We start from the raw sequence: 26,755 nt of genomic DNA, 5'->3' as shown, positions 1-26,755 counted from the left end.
TGACCCGAAATAGGCACTCTGGTGGAGTTACTTTGTGTGTGTGTGTGTGTTTATAAGTAGTTTTAAACCTGATCCACAAAACAGCATAACAGTAAAAGAAGAACTGACTGTGTTACAGTCAGTGCGGGAGCAGCAGCTTCGCTCATGTGCGATTCATTTGCAGTTTGGACGCACAGGTGTGAACATCTCCTGCCCTGATAGCAGCTGGGGGAGGACTATCCTCCGCCTGTGAGCGCTTTGGCACGGGCGAGGTGCCCACGGCAGCACTCGCTGCTTGTTGAGAGTAAAAGCGATACGCGCTTTCACGTCAAAAAGACATCATAAATAAGTCTCCAATAACACCAGAAAAAGTTGCCAGATTTGTCGCTAGTCGCTTTTTAGAAAAAAAAGTCGCTAAGGGGGTCTGAAAACTCGCTAAATATAGCGACAAAGTCGCTAAGTTGGCAACACTGGCCGAGGGAGGTCAACAGTGATCACTGACTGTTTTAGGAGCTTTTTGAGATTAAATAGAAGAAAATACAAAACATTAAACATGTTAACAACACAAAAGCCATATTAAACGCAGCCTACTTTAGGCCCGGAAGTAGGATTCGTCACGTCATCACTTAACGACCGGATAAGAGAAAGTACAATAGCTCCGCCCACTTTTTATGCTGTCTGTGCAATCAAAGCTTTGATACAATTTAAGTGGACGGGTTGTAAAAATGCTGGGGTGGGGGGATAAATTGGCTGTTGTTGCCAAAGCAGTTGTTTGCACTAGGTAGTATGTGCATGTTTATCTTTGCTGTAAAGTTTGATATTTTAACATGAGCGTCTATGGGGAGTGACTCACTTTAGAAGCTGTCCTCAAGTGGCCATTTGATGAACTGCAGTTGTTGGCTTCAGATTTTTAAGTTGATTTAAACTGAAATTGAAACTGATAAGATTTATTTATTTATATTTCTAATCAGTAGTATATCATTAAAAAGTACAAAAATGCTACTTTCAGCAGCTGGTCCCTTATTTAGAAGCGATCAGCACAGTGGGAAGCTCCACATGCTTGGTTAGAGAGACTGTTTTAATCTATTTTTTTTACACTGGATGCCCTCCTGATGCAGTTCCAGGTGGATTTATGTCTCCGTCTGAGATTGAAGTAGGAATCTCTGAAAACTTTTGCAACCAGCACACCTACAAGCCTAAAATTATAAAATACTCCACCAGTAAAAATTAGCCTAAGTCATTGAAAGCTAACAGTGTAGACCCAAAACATAAAAACTCCCTAGTTCGAGATGAGGAGGAGATGCAAATTTCTTGGAGGGTTGTATCAGGAAGGGCATCCCACCTAAAAATTTGCCAAATCAAATATGCAGATTCATCTGGTGGCATGACCCATTATGAATAAGGGAGCAGCTAAAAGAAAGATTAAGTTTAAATCTTAGCCTAAACTGACATTGACTTAGTCTGAATTAAGGATCATGCCTCATTCAATTTAAAATACATTAATACCACTAACAATCAAGCCTGACTCTATACTTCCTGCATGATCTCACAGCTTATTGGATTAGACTTAGATGGCTAATAGTAGTATCTCACAACCAAGCCAAATCTGTTAAAAGTTGAGGTTTCTAACTGATTTTGCACATCTTTTATTAACACCTAGTAGCTACTAACAACTGCTCCTGATAAGGGAAAATGAAAATAGCTGAAAACTAGCTAAAAGAACCAGAATCATTGGTTTTTGAATGTTGTTATACTGACTCATACTGGTTGTGAAAGAATTCCTTTTTTTTTTTTTACACAGGCACAAACTGGTAGAACCAGTTTTACCCTATGACCACCTCTAATGTCAACATGTCTCAACTGTTAAGGATGTATTCCACTGAATGAAATCCTTTTCTATGTACTGGGAACTGAGGATTGGCTAATTAGTCATCAGTAACCACAAATTGTAACCTTTATCCCGCTGACTGATTCACCTGCATTTTACTCACGACATCTTAAGTGCTATATAAAATACGTCACATAAAAACAACCACCCCTCTTCTTTTTTCTGTGGTTTAGTCATTTCTTTCTGTATTCTCTCTACCCAGCCTGTTCTTTGCCTTCATTACTCCTTTTGTCTTACGATATGTGGGGTTGCCCAGTGACTGCCTCGCTGCAGTTGATGCATTTTTGGATCGGGTGCCTTTTCCTGACCGCTCGGCAGCAGCCTGAGCCATTGAGCCAGCTGAGATTAAACAGCAGGCTAAATAAGCCGGGAACCTTCGGCAGATAGAGAGAACAGAACAAAACAAACGTCTATCCCATTTGATCTCCCCTTTTTTCACTCCCCTTTTGCTCTTTCTATCCAGGCCAGGAAGCCTTTCCGTGACTATATTAGGAATCAAAGAGACTTGTACAGAAGGCACTGACCCCGTCAGAGCGTTTGAACTTTTGCTTTGCTCTCCCGATAGCGAGCTCATGAGTCACGGAGGAGACTGAAAGAAAAAATATGTGGTATTAATTTTTGCTTTGAAGTTTACAGAAGTCGTAGCGTTTCTCATTACTTCGGTCTATTTTGCCTTTGAGATAAACCTCAGCCAGTCAGCGTGTTTGATTTGTAATGTGAACAAAGTAGCCGTGCAGCTGAAAACAGACACAAACAGACTACACTGAGTTATTCCCACATTAATTATTTCCTCGCTGGGTCGAACTAGCGCCAATAAGGAGCTCTCCTAGCGACAGGCCAAAGAGGTCAAGAATCTTTTCAAGTGTTTCCTGGAGACAAGATGACCCTGCGCTGGGGCTTACCCTCGTTGTAGGCAAGCGTAGTTTGTTTTGTTTTTCCCCAAAATGACGGATTCGTGATTCAACAGACGCTCATTGAGGCTAAATGAGGGCAGCTCGGGGTCGGCAGGAAAGCGTTACAATTGATTGACCATTGAGGTCAGGAAACCTTTATCTGATGACTTAATGATGACCTATCACCAGTATATTCACTCATCTGCTGTTTTTGATCTTTTCCCTAGTTCTTCCCATATGAGTGCTCTTCTGTCATCATTTCTGCACATGTTACACCAGATACTGTAGCTTTCTTGTCACTGTTGGATCTGTGCTCCCCTATAAACCGTCATCCTTCACGCAAAAGAGATGTGATCCTCTTGGGAAAGTACAAATTCTGCTCAATGTCCTGCAAGGAGGGATTCTCCCATGGTCTTTGCGGAGTTGCTGTAGTCGCCGCTGTGATCTGGAGTCGTGTTATAAAATTAGACAGTAAAAGAAAACAATCGTATCGCCATTTCTTCTGAAACTATACAACATCAGATATGTTGTAATGTTTGTGGCTCATCTTCGCGCATTCTTAGCTGTCATCTGCTTTTTTGTATCACATCAAATCTGCCTGTTTCTGCTGCTTCTCAGTCTTTCTGCAACCCCTGTCTAACAAATCCACACTGACAGACACACAATGCCGTTAGTGTCCATCCCTTCACCTCTCCGGAGGGCCATCCAAGTTCAAACCACCAAATTTGCCACTAAAAGCTTCCTCTGCACTGCAAAGCTGGTGTAACAGGACCTTGAAGGTTTCACTCAAGTGCTTTGGTTTAAGAGGTAAAAGACCTCTAATATCCAAAGAGGGATCAGGGTGCAAACCGGCAAGGTTTCCTTGGCACCCTCTTAAAGCCCCCTCATTCAAATACACAGCTTCAATGAAAACACAGGGTCATTTCTCCTAGAGGAGGATTTGGATGCTCTCCACTGTTGAGATGTAATTTTGGTAGATTCAAATTACCCACAAGTTTGCATGCGAAGGAAAAGTAGATTTAGGGACTGTGGAAATCTGGAGAAGAGTCGGTTTCCTCGGAATAACTTTTTGATTCTGACCAAAATTGTAGCCTTCCAAAATATCTCTTTCTACATTTGTCATCACCTAAAACATCACAAGCATGGTCTGATATGTTCTGAGCTATGGCAGGGATTGTACAAAATTGAATGGTCTAGAGAAAGAGAGATGAAGCGGTGGCATTGGGACGGGATTATTATGCATATCCATCCATCATCTTACTATAATACAGAAAATGAGCTGACCAACTAAAACACAATTTAGAGTTCTGCAAATGTCTCCATCTACACACGAGCAGAAAGGGGTTTTCACCCACCCCAGTCCTCCAAAATTTCAATTGCACATCACTTGAAACGGCTGAACTATGCATTAGTCGAATGCTAATTGGTTGATGGGAAGGAAGGAAAGGAAAAACCAAAACCAAAGGCAGTCGTTGCAGTGAACACTTTTCATTGCTTCAATGCTCTGTTTCGCTTCAGGTCTTTGTGCATTATAACGTCACTCTTTTCCACAGCTGGCTGACGGACCGATAACAGCACAGGCGAGAGTGGCCCACAGACCGGTTGTACCACATACTTTGTACACTGCCTGCAATCCGGACTCCCACTGCAGACAGGCTCTCGCTGTTGAACCATAAATTCCACTTAAAACTGGCACACAGTTACAACTTGGGCCCTGAAGGTTCTTATCTATACCAGGGGATATCATGTTGCTTGGCAACCACCTAATGGGCATAAAATAGATTTTATGCTCTTGTAACACCTTGTAAAATCATTATATCCATTTATTTTCATGACATGTCATTTATATCCACAAATCTTACATTTTACATGATATATTATGATGTCATCACGTTGCCACATGTGGGTGGGTGTTGGTAGTTACAGACCAAACATTATTGTAACATGTGGATGTACTAGTGTTAATAATTATTAATAGGCAACACTTGCTATTGAGCACTTGAAATACTAATCGGCTAAGCCAATCAGTCATATTTTATGTACAAATGAGTAAACACATGTAAGCAATGTCCAGTTGAACAGCTAGACTGGTGCAATCCATCATGACATTCAGTAAAGACACGTGGACGTGATAAATAGCTTCATATGAAACATACACAGTACTGGTTGGGATAATGTTTAACTTTGTCCTTTAAACTATACTTTTTTATGAATGTTTACTTAGTTTTTGATATGTGGACTATTTAGTTTAATCCAGTTAAATCAACATCTCTGGTGTATTAAACTCTTTTCACAGAGCTGAAAGAGGACAAAGAATTAAACTACACCAATAGCACACAATGGATTGTGGTTTTTACTGCTGCTGACTGAGTAAACAAGAGCAAGCATGCCTTGGTACTTGTATACTTTGCAGTATTATTAAATGACCATTAGTGATGATATTGTATATAAGATCCACTGCAATCTGTTTCATAAAACTGAAGCGTGTCTATAATTAGAAAAATATAAAAGGAAAAAAAAACACCCCCAATTAATTTTAGTAAAGTTACGAACTGGTTAATGTGTTTAAGCTGAAAGTATAAAAAGTGGGTTAAAAAAAACTTTTCTTTATTAATAATACTGTACTTATGTTTTCTGGCATTCCTCTCCACACATTCAACTGCTGAAAACTGACACTGCTGAAAATAGGCCATGCTTTTGTCTCTGATTACTCCTTCATTCAGCCTCCCAGCCCCCATGTACATACCCTATGGGGATAGCCACCTGTCTCAGCTGACTCCTGGGATGCCTCTTTGGCCTTACAGACAGCCCCATTGTGCTGGGGTGGGGTGAGTGGGGCTAAAGCCTCTTAGCCGGCTGTTACTGATAGGACTCAGGAGACTTCTGCTGTCTGGGAAGGTTTACAGAAGTGACAAAGACTAACAGGGTTCACGTCCTGTATTTTTTGTTGTCATTACTGATTTCAGGTTTGCATTCATGGGTTTGCTCAAATGAAGGATTAGGGTTAATCCATATAGTCAATAGTGCAGTACAGACCAGCCGAGATGACACCAGCTTTAAAATACAATATGGTGACTGGAGAGAGCAATAGCTGACCTGACAGTGTTCAGGCTGCTGGCTGCATTAATGATTTCCTCTGTGCTGGATCATCGTGTGAATCACTGCTGCGCGGCACGCTGACAGCTTGTCCGCTTATGTAGATAGATGACCAGATAGTCTGCTCCTGCCTGATGTAGCCACACAGGTGAGGATGTTGTACTTTCTGCTCGGAGACTAATGAAGACTAATGATCTTGCACATTGCTGATAGGGTAAAAGCGCTGGAAAAGCAAGTCAGATTTCCTCGACTGAAAAACTATCGAGCTGTAAAATATCCTGCTAATGGCCACTCAGAAACACCTCTTCAGATATTTATACTTATACATGAAAAAAGTTCCAACCTTCTACATTATTAACGTGTTTGGTATCACATGAGTGATATGGTAGTATAGTTAATTTTCTTCTACTTGCAAGCTCTTCATTAGAATAAATTCATGGGGAATCTCTGCAGCTTGGCAAGCAATGCAACATAGCATGGATTCCACTGCAGCCCACTTCTGAAAACAGAGGGATGATAGATGTGTGGCTGCAAGCCTTTCACACAGGCATCCTCTTTTGTTGTACAGATGTTGACATTCCAGCTTCAGGAAACATTTTACAGCAGTGTAAATGTTTGCTGTGGGATTTTTGCTTATAATAGTGCCTTTTTTTTTTTTTAGCTCTACATTGTGGCATCAAGTTGTTTAGACTTCTGTGATGATGTGGTTAGATAAGTAGCACACGGAGTTGCTGATTAGTTTCAGCTGCTTTGCTGTTAATTAAATGAACAACCCCCAAAACAGGAGTGCTTTTACACGTGGAGGCCACTGACATTTTGTGGAGCCTGGTTAGCATTTGTCATAGAATACCAGAACTCTGTGCTTTTCGCAGATAAGAGCAGATTCATCTTGAGCACATGTGACAGACGTGAAATGGTCTGGAGAAGGCGTGGAGTCATACTTGTTACTGTTCAGGATGACCAGTTTGGTGGTTGGTCAGGGATGGTCTGGGGAGCCACATCCGTGGAGGAACATATAGACCTCTACCAGCTTGGAAACTGAACCGTGATTGGCATTAGGTATCGGAATCAATGGTATTGGACCCATTGTCAGATCCTACGCTGGTGCACTGGGTTGAGCTCAGTGATGACCAGATCCAGATCTGGAAGGAGTTCCCCCAGACCACCATCCCTCATCTCATTAAAAGCATGCTCCGACATTGTCAGCCGTGTACATTTACGTGGGGGTCATACAAACTACTGAGTACCACTATGACTTGCTGCAATGAAATTTCAGCAAAATGTACTAGCCTGCCGCATCATTATTTTTGCTTTAATTTTCAGGGTGTCTTTGAATTCAGCCTTCTATAGGTTTCATTTCCATCAAACAATGTGACATCCTTTAGTTCAGCGGTCCCCAACCCCATCGTTTGGTACTGGGCCGCGAGAGTTATAGTTCAGGTGTGAAATTTATGGTTTTCAGGGTTTTTATCGTTATTTTTTTTATCGTTTTTATCATTAATTCGGTTTCCCTGGGTCTTTTCCAGTGTGTTATGAATAAATCTTCTTCTTTTTGGTAGCGGTACTGGTTTTATTTTGTTGTACTTATCCACGACACCTTAAAGGCCGGTCCGTGAAAATATTGTCGGACATAAACCGGTCTGTGCCGCAAAAAAGGTTGGGGACCGCTGCTTTAGTTCGTAAAACAATGCCCCTTCCATATCAGCATGATTTGTTTTCCCCCCCATTAAGATCTGACGAGTTCTATAAGTGTTCCTTTTATTTTTGCAGCAGTGTATTTAGTGTTGCAGTACTGCCTGCACATACTAAAGATGTCCAGAGTAATCCATAAGAGCCCGAAGCTTCAGACTGCTCTAAAGCTTCTTTGTACTCTTGGCTCAGTATTATGTCTGTAAGATCAGATATCTTTAATATGGCCAACTGAGGGAAAAAGCACTGTCTGTGAACACAGACACCACATGCTGTTTAAACCTTCTATTTATAAGAGGCAAGAAAGCTGACTTAAAGGAGGATTGGCATTAAAGGGAGAGGAGCCAAAACACCTTGTTTAGGGAGAATGGATGAATTGAGGGGGCTGTATCAAGCTGTTCTAGTAGAGTCCAGAATATAATCACAGGAGTCCACCTTAAAGCAGAATAACTCAAGAATGATGTGTTGTCGAGAATCTGCAGCTCATCTCCAAATACAGTCTGTAAGAACACTTTGTTTCTTCACACACACACCGTATCAATAATGAATGTCAACCCTCCTACCAATGAAATCTGTCAAGTCATGAGAAAGTGGCCCTTAATGGTCTTATGTGTTTGCATAGCCCTGCAGCCATGTCTGTTGGCAGCTCATTTTGTGCGCCTGTCAACAAACAGAAATGTGCTGACTCTGTGACGAGCACGACAGGAACAACACCGACTGGGCCAACGTGTGCCTTTGTTCCGAAAAGCCATTAACTAGATCCTCGGAGCGAGGCGGCAACTTAGCCAAAAATGAATCAGATTTCACCGGAATAAACAGTGATGAACGGGTAGCGTCTTTGTCGTTTAGTTTGCCTGCAGGATGTATCAGAAGAGCATAAATCTGTTCACCTGACTGCAAGCAACAAGTTCACGCAGGTCTGATGGAAAGGGTTTTTTTGTCCTTCTTCCTCTTGAATTCCCTGCAGCTTCAGTGAGATGAAATCCTCGCAGGCAGATGACACTTTCTGTCTGACATTTTCTCAGGCATGTGTTCAGCAGATCTGCCACTAAATAAATAAGCTCTGAGAGCCTCGTAAGTAGCTGTAGGGCAGTTATTGTAACAGGCAGCTATTTAACGTTTACCATTAGCATTCAGGGCTTTGCAGCATGCCTTTTTTTCTGAAGGAGTCCTCTTCACGGATAAGAACAACAAATGTTCATCTATTATATATATATTTCACCTAGTGTCATCGCCTTTCTGGGCACACACACACAGTTTCCTGGTTCACACGTCTTTAAGAGCGGTTAAAAATATTTCCCTCCTGAGGAGCCTTTGCAGAACCAGACTAAAGGACGTGTTCTTATCTTTAGAGGTGTCGCAACTTTGTAACCCCCGTCGCCCCCTTTCTTTCTTTATCATCAGCGTGACAGCCAGACAGACTCTCGCCATCAGTGCAGTCCAACCGCAGGTGAACCTTTGGCTGTTCCCTCGCATTGCCTTGATGGGATTTTTCACAATGATTAAAGGACATGGTTACACTCATTTTAAGCTTGAAATCTGCTACGGAAGTCAAAACCGGCAGAGCTATCTGACATCTGTGGTGGGTGGGTAGGTGGGTGGATGGATGGATGAGGGGATATAACGCGCAGTGGCAACAAATGTTTAAACAGTTCAACCAAGTCATGAACCGCAGTGATTCATTCACCTGGTCAGGGACATGTAAACATGCTTTAAAGCACTACAGAGGCCTTCTTTCAGCACGCTGTGGTCTCATTTGGAGCCAAGTGGAAGTGCTCGCCTCCTTGCCCTGCGGGGCATCCTCGTAAATCAAGCAGAAGAGCTGGTTTTTAAGTGCAGCAGCAGCCACAGCAGCAAAGGCCATAGAGCTGCTTAAGTTATTGTTGCTCTTTGACAAAATACAGAGGAAAGATGTTGTTCCAGGTCACCTTTGGAATTTGAGCTGCATTTCCACGTTTGTTTCTTTCCTTATGTTGTGCAATACTTTTGAAAGCATCGTTCCAACGATGATAGTGAAATAAGACGACAAACTTTTCATTCAATTCACAGTTCACAGAACATTTGGGGCTTTCTTCACTTTTTCTTTTTCTTACTTAAATATCTCCAAAATTCCAACATTATATCTCACCAGTATTTTCCAGCATCTCCAGCGCAAACACTGCAAACTTACGTCATCAGCCTTGAAGCTATGACCTGCTCTGTGACTCTACAAAGGCTGGATTTTATGACTTTATTAACCTTTTATAACAGTACAACGACAATTGAAGGTTAAGGTGAGATAATAGACGTGTGATGCAAGTAATGACTTGGTAACCTTCCAGATAAAAATAAAGATTTCTGAGACACTTTCTTTTCTGTGGTTGATAGCTCCAGATGGGTTGTGTTGCCCTCCACCAAACTTTCCAGTTCACAACCATTGCAGCCCAGTTTTAAATAGCTGTTATAGCCTGAAGGACTAACAACAATGCCTCTAAATAATGTCATCTTCACGATTGTAAAGGCATATCGACATGAATCCAAAGTTAGGGGAGCAAGTTGAAGCCTGAGCGGGATTATTTATAGCGTGCCATGCGATTTGACGATCAGCGTAATGGCGCTGTCAGGCTTGTGGAACAAAGATGGAAAACTGGCTCAAACAGCAGCGAGGCCTGGAGGCATGAATGGGCTTTCATCACAAACTCGCTCTTCCATGATGCATTAAAATCAATAGGATGCTCTCGTTCTCAGCCCAGCGGTGCAGATAGGTGTCAGTCAATACTATGCCCCATTAACAGATGAGGAACAAGTGCATTCCAATGTGTCTGCGAGACCTTTGACATGTTGCGACACAGTGTTATTTTGCAACACTGTTTTGCTCCGCCGATGTTTGATTCCCAATGATATATTGCTTTATGCTGATATTAAAGATACTCAAACTGTGAAGCTGATTGGCTTTGGTGATTCCTTGAACTTTAGGTAGTAGGTGCCAGTAGGTTTGCAGATTTCTTTATTAGAATAATTTTTTGACCTTTTAAAAGATAAACTGTGATAAACAGAAGTATCCATTTAATTTTGCACTTGACCTTCCACACAGGATGATTTGCAGTAAGCAACAAACTCCAGAGCTGAAAAATGATGTCCAGACCAGTCAGTACCCACAGACTCAAAAAAAATACAATAACACGAAGAAATTGTGACACCTATGAAAGAGCTCTTTTATGCATCTCCTGTTTAAATTCGTTCACGCTTAAAGTTTTGCCCGTGTTGGAGTATTTTTAATGCCGATACTGTTTATATAGTTATATATTGCACACTTAGTTATATGCAAGGTTAATTTCCAAGAAGTCTGTGCTCCAGCTTTAGCGCTAATTGCCCTCTAGCCTAGCTAGCTAAGTTTGCTAAACGCTTAGCACTCTTCCAAATACCTCTTTTTCAGTTTTGGTAACATAAATAAATAAAGTAAATAAAAGCCACAGACCCAATGCTTAATTAAGGCCATAAAAAGAAATCTAGTGAGGATCAACAAGTGCAGAATTGTTTCTTGTGCAATGCTACATCATCTTCACCTGGACAGGCAAAGTAGCACGTAGCATGGCTGTAGGCTGTTTGGTTAAGCATAACAATTGAGGGCTGTGTTCTGAAATTAAATGAGTATTTGATGAGGAAATACCAAGCATGCACAATAAAAAGCATGCTGTTCAAAAGCCTTGCCTTGCTTCAAGCTCAGATAGCCCTATGCACACCTCCGATAGGCAAACACAGGTAACTCTTCCACCCTGAGCTCAGCAAACATTTCCCAGCGACTATGTCACTGCATTACTTTAGACACAGCTCATAAAGCAATGATTACACACCGGTTCTTATCAGACCTCAGCTGCGGTGATGTAATTCGAGGCTGTAACTGAAATGCAAACATACCAGGGGAAACACGCGAAGTGTGTTTGAGGCAAGCAAGGGTGAAGTAGCTTCACATTACCCACTGCACACTCGTGAGATAGTCTGTGTAATATGGCTCATTAACACCGTCTTGTCTGCCTAGCCAGAGCTGAGTCCTGAACTGTTTGTATTGCCAACATGTAATAAGAGCAGTTAAAGAGGATCAATACCAAACATTTAACGCCAGTGCTTGGTGCTCCTTCATCCGACGTGCGTTGCCGTTGTCTGTGTAAACGACCCTGATGCTCCACTTTGTGCAAACACACCAAAGGGAAGGTGGAAAGCCCAGCCTGCATGTGATGTAATGCGGCTAACTTGCAGGTTTACTTTAACAGTCAAGGAACAGGAGGGAGTGCAATGACCTGCAGCTATACTCGCAAGGAGGGAAAAACCTCACTGTAAATCATGGCAGCACTCCGCTTCCTGCTTGCAAAGTGGGACCTTGACATAATTTGGGGTTATGATGGAGAAGACGGAAAGTATGTGTTTGTTTGTTTGGATGTTTACTCAGAGGAATATAATTGTCACCGTATAAATTTAAAGTGGGTAATTCAAGCCTCTTCTTTTTTTTCTTTCTTCGTAAACAAGCCTGACAAAAGTCAGACGTGAAACACACGAGTCAAAGACTGAAAACGCCACATAAGCAAAGCCCTTTCCTCCTTCTTCTTCTTCTTCTTCCCCGCTCATTCTTGCAGCATAAATGCTCCTCGCTGTGGGTTTGAATTGTTAAGACTTGTTTACTGGTCTTAGATAATATTTAGCCTCAGCCATTAATCATTAGAACCCACGTCAGTAAAGTTTAAAGATGCAGTTCGATCCTGATCTTCGAGCATAACCAGCCGTTTCCTCACATTCCAATCTTTATTAATAATCCAATTACGTTGAATCAATCCATTCAAAACGTCAGTTCAGATAAACCCTCTCCCGAAGCCATCTGTCACATGTGTCTCCACTTGTCGCCAGCGAGCACCCCCACCCTGCTCTTGTTATCTACAGTTGCACCACTGTGTCAAGAGGAAAGGCTGTTAAAGAGCAACTAACGCACGCTGACTCAAACAATGCAGGGGATTGTGGGAGCGTGTCATGGGCTGATCTTCCTGACAGGTAAGTAAAGACTCGAGGCAATGGCGTCACCTTGCAGGAAGGTCAAACGACTGCCTCAGCTTTGACAACCGCTGGGGGGGTACTGTCTTCTCAGTGTGCTCATCAGGAAGCAATTTAACACCAGCGCCGCAGTGGAAATTTAATTAGTTTTGCTTGTGTAAGCCACGCAAGACAGCGTCATCATAGAGATATGTAAAGGAGTTGTCTGATGAAGCTAAAGATGCAAGCCTCTTTTCAATGATGCCGAAGGGTCCGCGGCATTATGATTGTTCAGGAGATGGGGTTGAAACGAGTCACACACAGATACGCTTATGGTGGAAAGAAAGGGGAGACGCATTGGTCAAGTAGGCATGGTCCTCCCTTTGTGTAGTTCTAATGTCACAGAGACTTCCACATACCCTTCTTAAAATCTCTCTTCAGATAAGGAGAGTAGACAGGAGTATGTGTGTGCACTATCAACAAGCAGCTCGGGTGTCCTTGACGTGCATCATAGAGCCAAAACAAACCGCAGCAAACAGAAGACAGGTCACTGCGCTCCTAAAGGCGCCATCGTGCTCGACTTTTGTCACAGTTCTCTCCAAAATAGTGAGACTTCTCCAAATACAGAGGTTAAAGAGGGGAAATTACATATGAAGCCAATGAGGTAGTTAGAGATGTTTAGCCTAGCATGTTTGTTTATAGGGTTAAAGTTGTAGATGTGACAGTTTGACACCATCTCAAGCCAGACTTCTTTTCCACGTGATCCCATATGGGCGAGAAACAGAAAACATTTTTCTAATGTAACATCAAGTTTGCTTAATTCTTCCTTAAATATTATTATGTTTTGGTGCAGTGGTTACCAGTGGTGTGTCACAGCATTTATCCTCCCTGTGCTTGCATGGGCACTCCAATTTCAAGGTTAACTGGTGATTCTGGTGTCCCTGTTTTATCTCCGCGACAGACTGGTGACCTGTCCTGGGTGTACCTGCCTTTCATGCAAACCAGAATAGGAAAAGGGGAAGAATAAAATGCGAATGTTTCCACTTTTATGAGTAAATTATTAGACAAACAAGATTATGAAGACATACACATTTACCATTGTTTTTTTTTTATTTGGGAGTATTTAAGAGTCTGTTTCTTTTCCATGTGCTCAGCTTCACTACTGACGCTCTCATACATGTTAACTATTACCAAAGCATCATTACACGAGGTGTTCACTCGGTATTACATTGAACAGAAACATAGATTATTCTCCTTGAGGCTCAGCATGTTTAGCACAGGTTCATGGGCAAATTCCTTCACAGATGACACAAATGATAACATTTTTTTTACTTTCATGGCTAATAAAAAGCTGCTTTGTCTGTCATCAGTTAAAGCTTTCCCACTAGCTCATCTATGTTTGCCCTCTGAGTAAACCCTTAACCTGCATGGAAGTGTCGCAACGCATCACAATGAAAAGTCATGTATTAGCAAGTAGGCTAACATTTGCTGAGATTAAAACACGAATTAGCTTGTTTATTTTATGTGGCAGTGTGAGGAAAAACTAAAATGCTCAATTACATAAATAAACACTCGAGAACTCTCAGTCAGGGTAAATTTCACAGAGATGCACGTGGAGACTGATGAATGTGTTTGTTGCCCACAGCTGTCTGTAGGAGTTTTTCCATTGATTTGTGCAGCTTCAGAGGTTCTTCAAAAGCCAGAAAATGGTAAATCATAGTGTGTAAATTTTTCACACTTCAACTAAGTGAGCGCTCAGTGATAGCTCTACAGTTGGATAACTCACGTAGATGTCTGAGCCCCATAATAGCTGTTAGAAAAAGACTCTGTTTACTAACTTTTTAACATTTTTCCTTTATCTGTTTAAACTGCTATGTAGGCATGAATGTTTCCAGAACTATATCTAGCATGGGACCTTTTGTGATACTAGATTTGGACAAATTAATTTTTCTTAAACAAATTGGGAAAAAAGCTATCTATGCATCCAACTGCATGGTGGTGGTGGGGTCCGGGGGCCCACGTGCCATTGGAAGCCCCAGGGCCTTCAGTAATGCCGATGCCTTCCCTGCCCATAAGGAATGCCTGCTGCCGAGCCCACTCACAAACTATGTTTCTATCTGCTTAACGTTCAGTCGTCGCTGGAGCTGGCAGTAACACTGAGCGTCGAAATGTCTGAAAGGCGTCGACAAACACATGAGTCATGGAGTCGACATGTATGCAACAGTACATCAAATAATGTAACTATTATAATTCTTATTTATGAGGTCAAGAGAGAAGTCTTTTTTTTCCATGTAAGAATCAAATAAAGATTTGTCTGATATGTTGATACTTCAGTCTTTTTATGTTTTTGGTTTTTAAAAGAGAGATTTAGCTTCGGCGCCATTGTTGTGGAACGTTACACCATTTGGCCATACATTCATGTCAAGCGTGACGCAGCGGCAACACCTGATCCCGCATCTAAAAGGCTTGTGCAGACAAGCCGTGTGTAAACCAAGCAGGGTCTCTTGAACCTGGAGGAGAGCTGGAGAAACCACTAATCCCACTGGGGGCAGTTAAAACAACAGGTGCTTTGGGGGGAGGAAGCTCAGCTGTCGAACGCAGGGGGTGACTGACTTGGGGTTTGCCTTGGAGCAGCTGCAGGTAGAAGCACTGGGTCTTGACCTGGGAGGGCTTGGGTGAAGGAGTGACCCGATGGTTGATCGCGTGAACTTCTACAAGAAAAGTCCCGCCATGTTCTTCTCTGAGAGTCCGCCGAAACCAAACAAGCCCCCAGACCTCATTAGACAGAGGACTTGTGGCTGTGCATGAGCTGTGGAGCAGCTGTGCTTGTCAGCGTGTGGACAGATGGGATGCCATATTTTAATGGAGAGCTTCGTCTCTTTCTATCCAGTGACAACAGAGACTCTATTCAAGCAAGACCATACATGCTGTTCCACATAAATCTTTGTTCATGCGTAGGCCGCTTTTCATTTAAACTTACTTTATCCCCTGACTTAGATCTGTTCGCCTTTCATTTAAACATGACCTGCAGCGACAGCACACCGCTTCTCTCCCAGATAGAAAATTTATGTAGCTGATGTATCGCTGTAGCACGGGATGAGTGCGGCACAATAACCCCTTCGGTGGCAGTTTCAACAACAGCTGGCGCACTTGAAAAGTTGGCACGCCGCTCAAATGCGATTGCTAATTTAATAAACACACGTTTATGGCTTGATAAGCTTCTATTCCTGCTGGATTTAATGACAGAATGCGTTTTAACTCTTATCTCATGTTCAATAAAGTGCAAGACGAAGAAAAATTGGGACGCTGATTGAATCCAAAGGTCACTTTTATTTAATTCAGTGTGAATAAATGCAATACTGTCACTTTTGACAGCTCTTGAAAATGCATTTACGGGGATATAAGACAGAGAACAGACAGAGAACACGCTACGCTGCACAACACCTGTCCAATGACGTCGAAAACTACAGAATGGATGACTCTGTTTCGGGTAAACAACAAGGTCATAAAGGACTCTTTAACCACTCATTCATACAAACCTAAATAGCAGTCAGTTTACTTTTCTGTGCACTTGCAGGAAGTGAACAATAATACTTAAAAAATACTGTGACATAACACCTTACACATCAGCTTTAGCAGCACTATATTTCAGTGAACAGCTCTCACATACACTCACACACAGACACACTCAAGCCGCACTTTCACATCTTTCCCTTCAAAGAAAAGTCAACACGCTTCACGTTTCCGATATCCGACTTCTCGCCGCTTCAGAACTAAAAACTACAGTGACTTCACGATACATTTGATTAAGAGCGGTCTCAGCAGCGTATGGAAGCCCGTTTCCGCTACTAAAGTTAAAAAAAAAAGGATCCATAAGTCAAAATTTCAAGTTAATAAGTTGAAATTTCAAGAAAATAACTTGAAATTTCAAGTCATGGATCCTTTTTTTTCTTCCTTTAGTGGCGGAAAAGGGGCGTGTGCAGACAGCAGTGCAACGCAACGGACAAATAACGCTGTTTTAAGCTAATGCAGGCGTTAGCTAAATCCTGCTATAATCTCCTAATTGTCTCGAGGGTACTTCTTTAATTCTGTGCTCTGAACTGAGTCTGGGGTCACCCCTCAGACTGTTAACAAAGTAATAATAATAATAATACAGGAATACAATTAGTGCTGCCAGTGTTAATCTCGTTAAAATGACGTTAACGCCAATTACGCGGCAAATCACCGTTAGCGAATTAGCGCGCATCCCCCAGTGTGTGGGGCTGGATAGCGCTAACGCGTTAACGAGCTAACCGCGCTAATGTGTTGAAGCCATCCAGCCCCACGCACGTGGGGATCCGCGTTAACTCGCTCACGGAGATTTGCCGCGTTATGGCGATAAAGTCATTTTAACGGGATTAACGCTGACAGCACTAAACACAATCCAAAGTGTCCAGTGAATACTTCAAATCCAGAGCGGTGGAATGTTTCTAATACTATTTACAGCCTCGTTGAGATTCCCATTACGACTAAATAAAGCCTTCAGCACAACACGTGCTTGTAACAGGCCTTCAAACATCACAGTGGCGTAAGCTTCTTCATGATCACACTGTTTGTGTTTCAGTGTGCGGGTGCTTTCACAGACGAGCACCTCGTCGCGGCACGCTGCTGCTGCGAGTTTGCAGAAAAGGTGCGCGGAGGTGAAGTGAATGCTGTTGTGAGCAGAGGATAAGGAGTGGGTATAGTGTGTGTGGAGGTGGGGGTGGTCTATGACAGCACGGTGAGCGTGACGGTTCCTTTGGTCCTCTTCAGGATGCTGACGGCCTCTTCGTGGGAAACCCCCTCCAGAGTCTGCCCGTTGACGGCCATGATCTGGTCTCCTCGCTTCAGGCGCCCGTCCTCTGCTGCTGCGCCCTAAACACACACACACGTGTGCACACCATCAATAACAGAGGCTGTCGGTTCTGCAAAGATAAACAGTGGCACAGATAAACGCCTCTCACCTTTCCAAAAACAGTTTTCACATATATGGGCAGGTCTCCGTGGGGGCTGCCGTACCCTCCGACTATACTGAAACCCAGCCCGTCTGGTCCTCTATCAAGAGTGATGGTCTTATACTGAGGAGGGCTGAGGGAAAAGGTAGAAGGCATTTAAAGGAAAACCAAAGCAACAACCTGTAGTTCTCCTCCTCTGAGCGCCCCTGTGTCTAAGAACATCATACCCGAGGTCGTCCTGGAAGATGCAGCTGGGCGTGAGAGCCCCACCGACCTGCTCCTGAGGGGGACCCGTCACGGTGGTGTCGCCACCTGCAACCACCTGGAGGTGCGTTAACACACAGACAGAGAACACAGCTCTGTTATAGTAATGCTGGAGTTGATTTACTGCCCAGATAAAGACTGATAGCATGATGGTAGTGCTGGATGAGGGCGCTTTATGGTGCTTCAAAGTCTGTGACCGCCACCCTTTGTCTCGTCTGTGCTCAGCTGAACACTTTGAACAGAGATAAAGGGAAGAATACGACACAAGCTGAGCTGCAGCTTATCTGCCGATTTATCTGGTAGAAACACAGGAGGTGAGAGAAGACGTTTATAGGAGACCTGCAGCTGTATCGTTCCTGTCGCGTTCTTGAGCAGGGCGACGGCCTGAGAGTGGCTCATGCCTTCAGCAGAGGTTCCACATATGCTGACGATTCGGTCCCCGATCTGAAAAAGTGAGAGTTTAGAACATTTTGGGGGGGAAAACAGTGCAGATGTGCAGTGCAGCAGAAACTTTTCACACTTTCCAAAGAACAGTTTGGATGTTTCGAGCAGCCTGCTGCATGTCAGCGTCATAAAATCGGTGCCCACCGTCTGAAACTCGCATCTGTAACTGCTGATTTCTGTGCTTTCATCATTAGACCGCACAAAAAACGTAAATTCACGGTTCAGCTGAGTAATTTCATTACGCCGCGCTCTCTTTTCTCTTTCAGGCTGAAATGATAAAACGGCATGAATATACCATTCAGGATTCACCCTATTCATTTCAATGAGTCCTTCTGTGGGCTTAATGGCCTTAATACAGGAGTGGGAGATTTATTATCCATGTTAGCAAATGGCTATTGTCCTCCTCCAGCCTCAGTCTAACACAGTTTCAATTGTCAGTTTTTCCGTGAAGGTCACAGCTAAAGGTTAAGGGCTTGCGGCCTCTGGGAGCCGCTGAGAATACATGCACTGAGCGAGTGGGAGTAAATAAATGAGATTCGCATTAAATCCCACACAAGAATTGGAGATATGCATAATTTCTGATGAGAGCCAAAGATTTGAGAGGGAGGTGGCCAAGAAAACGTCTCATACCTTGAGATTCTGGGTCTGAGCAGCCAGTCCGACGGGATTCATCATGGCGATGAAGATGGGGATGTCGCCCAGGGGGCTGCCCACTCCGCCCGCTATGCTGATGCCCAGAGAATCAGCGGGGCCTTTAGTGAACTCCACTGTTCTGACTTCCTGATGCTCCGGGTCTGAAACAAACGCATCGCTCTGATGACTCGTCCCGCCTTTTCTTTTCCCGCAATTTGACCGATATTCGCAGTGGATTTCGATCTGCTTGTTTACACTTACAGTCTTGCCGTACTTACATTCTTGGCTTGTACTAAGCTTGTCAGGGTCACCAGGATCTGAACATGGCTGAGAGACCACCTTGGCGCTTCCTGTCTCACTCATCTGAAACAAAAGCATTCAGAGGAATTTCTATTCAGCTCCAAAGTGCTCATTTTCTGCCTTTATTTTTTTTACTAGTGTAATTTTGCATGATTGGGTTAAAAATAAGCTACTTCTATTTTAACCACTATCTCATCAGGTAAATGAGCGCTACACTACCTGGCTGCTTTGAGACAGCCTTCTTTCCGAGTGGAAGGGGCCCGCCTTAAACCTCCCCACTTCCATTTTGATAGATCCCACGCAGCACTGCAACACAACACACAGGCATTATTGTACGGTTATTCGTCTTTAATTGTCCTGCACACTTTGACGATTGCGCCTGCGGGGCAGGACTACCTTCAGCAGCGCAGCCACGGCCTCCTGAGTGGCTGACCGGACGTCCTCACCGTTGACCGACAGTATCTGGTCGCCCTGCATCAGCCGACCGTCAGCGTCCACCAAACCTCCTTTCACGATGTCGGACACAAACACCCCTGTGTCGTTCCTGCTCGGAGAGACGGGAAGACTGAGACGCGGCAGTAGGCACGACACGTCTGTGACCGCGTGCAGCACTCTGCTGAGGATCGCTAAGTCTCCTTTTCTCAAATTGCTGACCTTAATCCTACAATTTTCCAGAGCTCTGTTTTTTAACTTGTTATTGCTGGTACAGTATTGATCTGGCAATTTCAGGCTTTTCCAATGGAGCTGCCTGAGCGTGGCTTGTATAACAGAATATTAACCAGCGATCGCTTTGACAGTATTGTGGTGTTGGAGGCTTCGGTTCACGGTCAACAGAGTCAAATTCTGCGCTCGCTGTGAGTGAGAATATAACGTGCAGGAAGAAAAGATGACTTATCTTAAGCCTCTGCCTTTTCTTCTTTGTTCAGAAGCACATCTGAGCCGTGGACTTTGCATATCTGAGGTGCCAATCTCCACGTGGATAAGAACTAGCACAAGCAGTAGCTGTGAAGCAAGGCAACTTGATCCTACTCAGTCCTCGGTGCCAGAGATACTTGGCTGTCACAACTGCTCACCACTAACTGCTAGCTTGCATATTTTCCTTTTTCATAGGTCGTCTGGGCTCCTGTCTTTTCCATCCTTTTGAGCATTTTAGCCTTTTTCTTGCCACGTGTGTAGCAAAACCACTGTGACAGAGGCCGAAATGTTACAACTGTGTTAAAAGCTGTCCAAACTGTTTAACCTTTGACACCAGCTTGGGATATTTAACCCTGACCCCTGTCTCCTCACAAACTTCGACCACGGGACCGAATCTGTCAGCATAAAACATTTACAGGCACGCAGAAATCCAGAGGGCTTAGAGACGCTCCGCAACCTGCCTGCTCTTATCCCAGTAATAACTTTGTAAATCTTTCTTTGCTGATCGAGTGCTAGCAACAATAGCGGGATTTTCACGCTGACGCAACAAGTGCTTTCAGCTCCGTCTCTGGTAACACAGCGAGGCGAGAACCGCCACTAGTACCGAGGAGAATGACTGAAATACAAACCTGTTCTGCTGACTCATATGAAAATGCAGTCACGCAGAAAAAACCTTAATTTAGCCACGATCTGTTCAAGCTAAACATAAAAAAATTATGATCTCTTTTTATTTCCTGCTGAAAAAAACATAATGATTTCATGTCTTTGCAACAGACATGTCGTGTGGGAAAGAAGGGATTTTACTTAATCTGCGTGCTTACACCAAACACAATGACTTTTGTTGGTAAGTAAAACTGGTTTAACTGATGGCTACATGGACAGAAACATGATAGAAGTAAAAGCAATGAGCTCACTCTCCCAACTACGGAGTATAAAAACAGATAAAATACAAAAGGTTACCTCTGATCCCGCGATCTGCATTAAAAAAAGTCAAAACAATATAATTATAAAGTAGGCTGATAATTACATTTCAAAAATCTAGAATGTTTTCAATTCCTTGTTTGCTTCTATGTATTTTTCAACACGCTAACACCTACTGTGACCCAGAAAGCACCTAGTGGAGTCACTACTCTGCTATTGTTATATGTAAAGGCTCGTCGCCTGACGCTCTAAGCAGCAGAGCTAATTCTAACAACGTTCCCACCTCCTCCCGACAATGCTCAGTCCCAGGCCCTGGCCAGGATTCTTGTGCAGCTCCACGGTGAAGGAGTCCCACAGGTCTTCCTCCTTGTACTGGGCCTCGTCCCTGTAGACCGCCAGCCGGACCCTCTGCGGCGTCTGCCGCAGCACGTTGATGGCTTCGTCGTGACTGGCCGCTCGCAGGTCGATGCCGTTCACCTGTGATGAGAGAATGCGTGCGTAGGTTTTGATCCAGCTTCTCGCTCGGCCATATTTGGTTAAAGTAGCAGAGGCCTTATCTTCTGTTCCAGTGTATAAGTTAACTGCAGCGGAGGATTATATATAAAAAGTTCTAACAGCCTCATTTATTGCACAAAGTTTCCTTTAAACCGTTTCTGCTTTAGATATAAGGAAACTAGGTCATTCCTTTGCAATCACAGGCTGATGCTTGACTTAAAGTACAGCAGGGAAACCTTCCCACAAACCCCTGTGAGATGCTCCAGTGGTCAGTCTAAGAGCGATGCCCAGCTTTTTCTTCTTTTCTTTTTTCAAACCACATTTAAAGGAGGGAAAATACCATATTATCTTTCACCGTGCACATGCAGTGGATTTTATTTTTTCCCTATAGTATCTAATAGCATGACTGCAGAGTGGGAAACTGCTCTTTTCACTTTCCCTCGCTGACCTTATTTTCTAAACACAGCAGCCTGGCTCAGGGACAGGAGTGAATAGTGGAGAGCTATTAAGTCATAAGGGCGTGTGTTTCAATTCAGATCTAGTGATTGAGCTACAATAACTCAACTCCCAGGCTCCACTCCTGCCCTCTCTCCGTGACAAAGCACGGGGTCAGACGGAGGGCAAACCCAAGTAAGAGCTCGGGTGCTTAACTTGTCAAGGCGCATAATGCACACGGCATTTGTACAGGTTTTCTTTCACTTTTCACTCATAATCGCCTCGGTCTGCGGTATATTATCTTGCTAAAAGCAAAAAGCGGTTTGGTTTTAAGTGCTTTTAGAGGTTCTTATCGCTGTTAATATATATCTATGCTGTTGCTCAACATATATCGTATTGTCAGATTTTAAAATTCAAGCGTTCATGCTGAGACTCTTCGGGCATGTCTCATCGAAATATAGTTACGCTCATTATGCTGCAGCTCACCTCTAAGATTTGGTCTCCTGCCCATAACCTCCCATCTTTGGAGGCCGCCCCTTCTTCATAAACTTCGTGGATAATGATGGCCCCCTGGAGATAAAGAGAGAGAGTGGAAAAAGTGAGTTAATTAGGACAAAATAAAAACACGCAAAACAAAAACAAAAAAAAAGATGGAAGGAAGACATTTAGCATTTATTTGGAGGATATTAAATGGATACAAGACAGACTGGGCCGGGAGGGGAAAGAGTATTTGTTGACTTTTTAAAGTATGTGTACACAGCAAATTTTTTTGTGTGTGTTTGTTGGCAAACAGACATAAATTTGGATTACTGCTTCTGTGAATGTGTGTGTTCCTGTGCTCCTGAGGTTGCATTCCAGGGGCAGGACGTTGTCCGCCACGGCTGAGGCCAGACAAAGAGCTGCTCCCCCAAGCCTGACTGAGCAGACAGAATAGATGGGACGAGGGGAGGATGGCAGGGGCAACGAGAAGAAGAGGAGGAGGAGACGAAGGCCGTGACAGCATCGTTTCCTACATTCCTGAGAACCTGAGTTATGCTACCAGCAAAGAATCTAACTGGGTGGCATTGTGGCTGGGAACGCACAGCTCAGTTACGCAACTTCAAGAAACCTGCAGATTTACTGTTTGTTACTATTCAAATCAATAAAAGTTTATTTATATAAAGTGTCAAATCACAACAGCAGATGCCTCAAGGCGCTTTGTAGTGGATACAATAATACAGAGAAAACCTCAACAATCTGAGGACCCTCCTGCGAGCAGGCACTGGGCGACAGTGGGAAGGAAAAACTCCCTTTCCACAGGAAGAAACACCCGACAGACCCAGGAAGACAAGACGAAAACAAACTGTGGAAAAGAGCCACATTTTATTATTATTACTGACTAAATCTAAGCACATCAGGGAGACCAGCTCACGTTTTCCCCCTCATTAGCTGACTGCTACTGCTATTTGTCTGGTTTCCTACCAGCAGAGTGTCACAGCCTCCCACGATGCTGAGGCCCAGGCCTGTGCGGCCCTTGGAGATGTCGATGGTTGTTTCACAGCCGGGGATGATGGGGCAGGTCGTCGGGTCAGAGGCCAGAGCGGAAGGGGTGGATGAGCGACTAAGACCTAAAACGGAGAAGCATGTCTGTTCTTTTCACCTGACAAAACTGACAATACAGTTCTAGAAAATTAAAACCAAGTAAAACGAACTCACTGGTGGCCGCTTCTGCCTCTGGCTGACTTGGGAAGATGCTAGGCATGCTGGGTACGCTAGCGAGGACTCCGTCTGAAAAGCTTGTGTCCTGGCAGATCGACTGGACACAGGAGAAAGAAGAGGGGATCTCCTTTGTAGCAAAGGTTAGCTTCACTGGACCTGTGGCTTTTCTCAGCAGTGACGAGACCTAAAAAACAAGAATACCAATCACACCTTTCACCTTGTGGCTACTAATAAACAGCACAGACATGAAAGGTTATTTCCAGAGTAACGCCCTTACCTTTTCAACAGTGTATCCGAGCACAGACTCGCCATTCACAGCTAAGAGTTTGTCCCCAGGTTTCATGCACCCCTCCTGCTCACAGCACATAAACGGCTTTGATTAGCAAAGGCAGCTCAACATCCACGGTACAGAAGGTCTCATTAGGCATGACATACTTTGCCGGTGTGTCCCTGCACTTCAGATATACTCTCAATTTCAACCCCGGCCTCTGTGTCGCCCTCAACAAAAGTGATGCCGAGTCCTCCGTCCTCCTGATGAAGAGAAACGCTCGTTAGTGATAAAAAACGTTTGAAATTGCACCACCGCACACGCAACACCCACGCTGACAAACCCTTTTCTTTAACACGTGCTGAGTAATGGAGCCGTACTGTACCAGTTCAAGAAATCAAGTCGCCTCCAGAGATGAATCAACCCCAGCTTCAGCTCACATCCTTCACACTTCTGATCTTTTGCTCCCAGAGAGGCCTTTCAGGGCATTTGTCTTCATATTAATGAGCTGCCTATGTGCTACACTGTTGCCACCTCTACCGTATGAATGATTCAACAATTGTAGGGGTTGCATAGTTTTTCCTCTCTCCTGTCTCCTTTGCATTTTGTTTTAGCGCTCTTCAAAGACCAACTTCACCTGAGTCTGCCTGAAAAGCATGTTCACACTTGACCCGTGTTGTAACTGTTCCTGCAGAAAGTTTCATTTATTCGTTGAGGTGGTGAGATGTCTACTGTTAAGATCTCTGCTTCCGCTCCAGTGTTGTGCAACTGGATGCAATTTTATCGCTGCTGCTCAAAGGATCAGACAATGACCTTTGGAAAACTTTGTCTGCTTTCTGCGAGCTAGAACGTGGACCCCACAAGGAGTCAGGATCCATTCCTTTTTATTTAATATTTCAGTGAACTGAGCCTTTAACTCCCATTGGAACATCTGTTTTGTTTACTTCACCTTCTTTTCCCTCAAAATTTTCTGTCTTTTCTCAGCGTTTTGGCATCCTGTTAAACTTGAGTGCTCCGGTGTGCCCCCGATCTGTCTGTCTCTGATGTACCCCGCTGGCTTATTTTGTGTGTGTGTGTAAGAGTATACACCTCCCTCATTACCGCACTGTTTCTGAGACTTTCTCCCCGTTACTGCCTGTAACGCTGTGTGTTTTGCGATGTCCGCGGGTCATCCTTCGCCTCTCACCTTCAGATTTACGATGTGATGAACGTAGTTCGAAGTATCGGCGTCGCCATTAGCAGCAGCTTCTTCTGGCTGTGAAGGAGCAGGAGTAGTGAGTACACCATGAAGTAAATAAATCAGCTAAATTTTAGCTGGTGGGAGTACAGTGCCGGATGCGTCTACGCTACTGCTTGTGGTCTGTTTTACTGGGAGTCACACACAGGCACGGGACCACACAAAGAAACTTCACATGCATGCGTGCCGAGCACGAGACAGACTAAAAGCCAAATTACACGCCCAGATGTAAAAGTAATGGTTCTGTTTACACGTTTAAAATCTCATTACGAAGCACCAACGTGGCTGTGTAGTAGCTGTAGGAGTCGTGTCTGTTCCAGGGCTTCTGCATGTGTGCATTGTGTGTTTTCTATGCGTGCCCATAAGCAGAGTTGTACCTCAGCGTGGGGCTCCACTGCGTCTCCCTCGTGCTCCCTCACTGGTCCCACCGCCATCTGGTCGAGCGCTTCGGTGTTCCTGTTTCACACAGTCATAACTCACGTAAATCGTTGCTTCTCAGCTTTGTGACAGCAGAGCTGTGATTTACGCCAGCTGATCACAGCGTATCTTTCAGGAAAAGGATGTGAGTCAAGTGGGAGGCTAAGTACTGTGATCCGGAACAGGGCCAAAAGTAGGTCAAAGGTCAATTACATCAAACTCTGTAGGGATATGTGAGCTAATGTATCCGTATTACATGCTAACTACATCTGTTTGACTCCCAAAGCTGACCGACTCAACAACTCCTGCACCAACACCTTTTACATTTGACTACTTTCAACTTCCGCGGTGCTTTTTCAAATTTGTAATTCTACCCTTTGGTGTCATACGATGAATTTGAGACATAACACCAACACAAACGGAGAATGTAACATCGCAATCGCAGGGGGATGATAAAGTAATCATAATACATATGAAAATTGAAATTATTTTCATGTTAATAAGCGCTGCATTTGCAACGTTTTGTGCCGTTTCATTGGCCCTCCCGTTAAGGAGGAGATGGGGTAAATGAAGACATACAGAATCTTTTTTTAATGTTTCCCATAATGTGAAAACTTGTAGATTAACATGCAACATCATGTCAACTATCTCAACTCTGTAGCTGCTCTCTTATTCACAAGCAGGGGTCAGTACACCACGTAGATCTACGTACTTGATTTTGTTACAGTAGATGCCCTTCTAGGCCCCAAAGGTATCTGTGTCGCATCCTGGCAGCTTTTGCTTGCTAGACATCAACCCCTACACTATGGAGGGATACACTCTCCGCAACATTTCTGATAAGAACTGCACTACATTTGCATTTAGCCATAACTCTAGCTTCGTACTCCAGCTATATTTACAGTCACTGTGTAATTTAATTTGCTTATTTTACATTTTTAACTAACTATTTAAAACACATTTCCTCGCAAATACATTTTTCCATCGTGTCTGCATGTAGATATCTACATTAACAATAGAAACTACTATTTTAATTCACATTTGTTTGATAACTTTCATTGCTTTTCTTTGGTTTTTATTAATATTTCTAGATAAGTATATCTCATATTTTTAGCTGGCAAGCTTAGACTGTCTATGCCCATATTACTAGCTAACAGTGTGACGTATTAGTCAGGCTTTAAGCAAGCTATTTTGCACATTTTACACTTTTTGACT

General features: G+C 43.6%; 1 protein-coding gene across 9 annotated transcripts in view; it reads right to left on the bottom strand.

The window, feature by feature from the left end:
• Positions 1-15,853: 15,853 nt before the first annotated feature.
• mpdz (multiple PDZ domain crumbs cell polarity complex component) overlaps positions 15,854-26,755 on the bottom strand; it is a 50,927-nt gene continuing 40,025 nt past the window's right edge. For 8 of the 9 annotated variants that reach the window (XM_084924258.1, XM_084924250.1, XM_084924254.1 and 5 more), the window contains 17 exons: positions 25,504-25,582; positions 25,076-25,144; positions 24,057-24,152; positions 23,899-23,973; positions 23,619-23,805; positions 23,385-23,530; positions 22,410-22,493; positions 21,277-21,470; positions 21,033-21,047; positions 19,554-19,701; positions 19,377-19,463; positions 19,136-19,220; positions 18,855-19,018; positions 18,120-18,224; positions 17,744-17,838; positions 17,526-17,649; positions 15,854-17,436 (listed from right to left, as the gene is read on the bottom strand). In XM_084924258.1, the coding sequence (XP_084780384.1) occupies positions 17,290-17,436; positions 17,526-17,649; positions 17,744-17,838; positions 18,120-18,224; positions 18,855-19,018; positions 19,136-19,220; positions 19,377-19,463; positions 19,554-19,701; positions 21,033-21,047; positions 21,277-21,470; positions 22,410-22,493; positions 23,385-23,530; positions 23,619-23,805; positions 23,899-23,973; positions 24,057-24,152; positions 25,076-25,144; positions 25,504-25,582 (1,900 nt within the window). In that variant the 3' untranslated portion in view covers positions 15,854-17,289. The remainder of the gene's footprint in view (positions 17,437-17,525; positions 17,650-17,743; positions 17,839-18,119; positions 18,225-18,854; positions 19,019-19,135; positions 19,221-19,376; positions 19,464-19,553; positions 19,702-21,032; positions 21,048-21,276; positions 21,471-22,409; positions 22,494-23,384; positions 23,531-23,618; positions 23,806-23,898; positions 23,974-24,056; positions 24,153-25,075; positions 25,145-25,503; positions 25,583-26,755) is intronic. The other variant, XM_084924252.1, reaches the window with a different exon arrangement.

This window comes from Perissodus microlepis, chromosome 3 (assembly GCF_051167445.1).
Source record: "Perissodus microlepis isolate ML-2025 ecotype Zambia chromosome 3, ASM5116744v1, whole genome shotgun sequence".
Lineage (NCBI taxonomy): Eukaryota > Metazoa > Chordata > Actinopteri > Cichliformes > Cichlidae > Perissodus > Perissodus microlepis.
The sequence above is the reverse complement of the archived record's forward strand: the minus strand, read 5'-3'. Positions and strand labels throughout refer to the sequence as shown.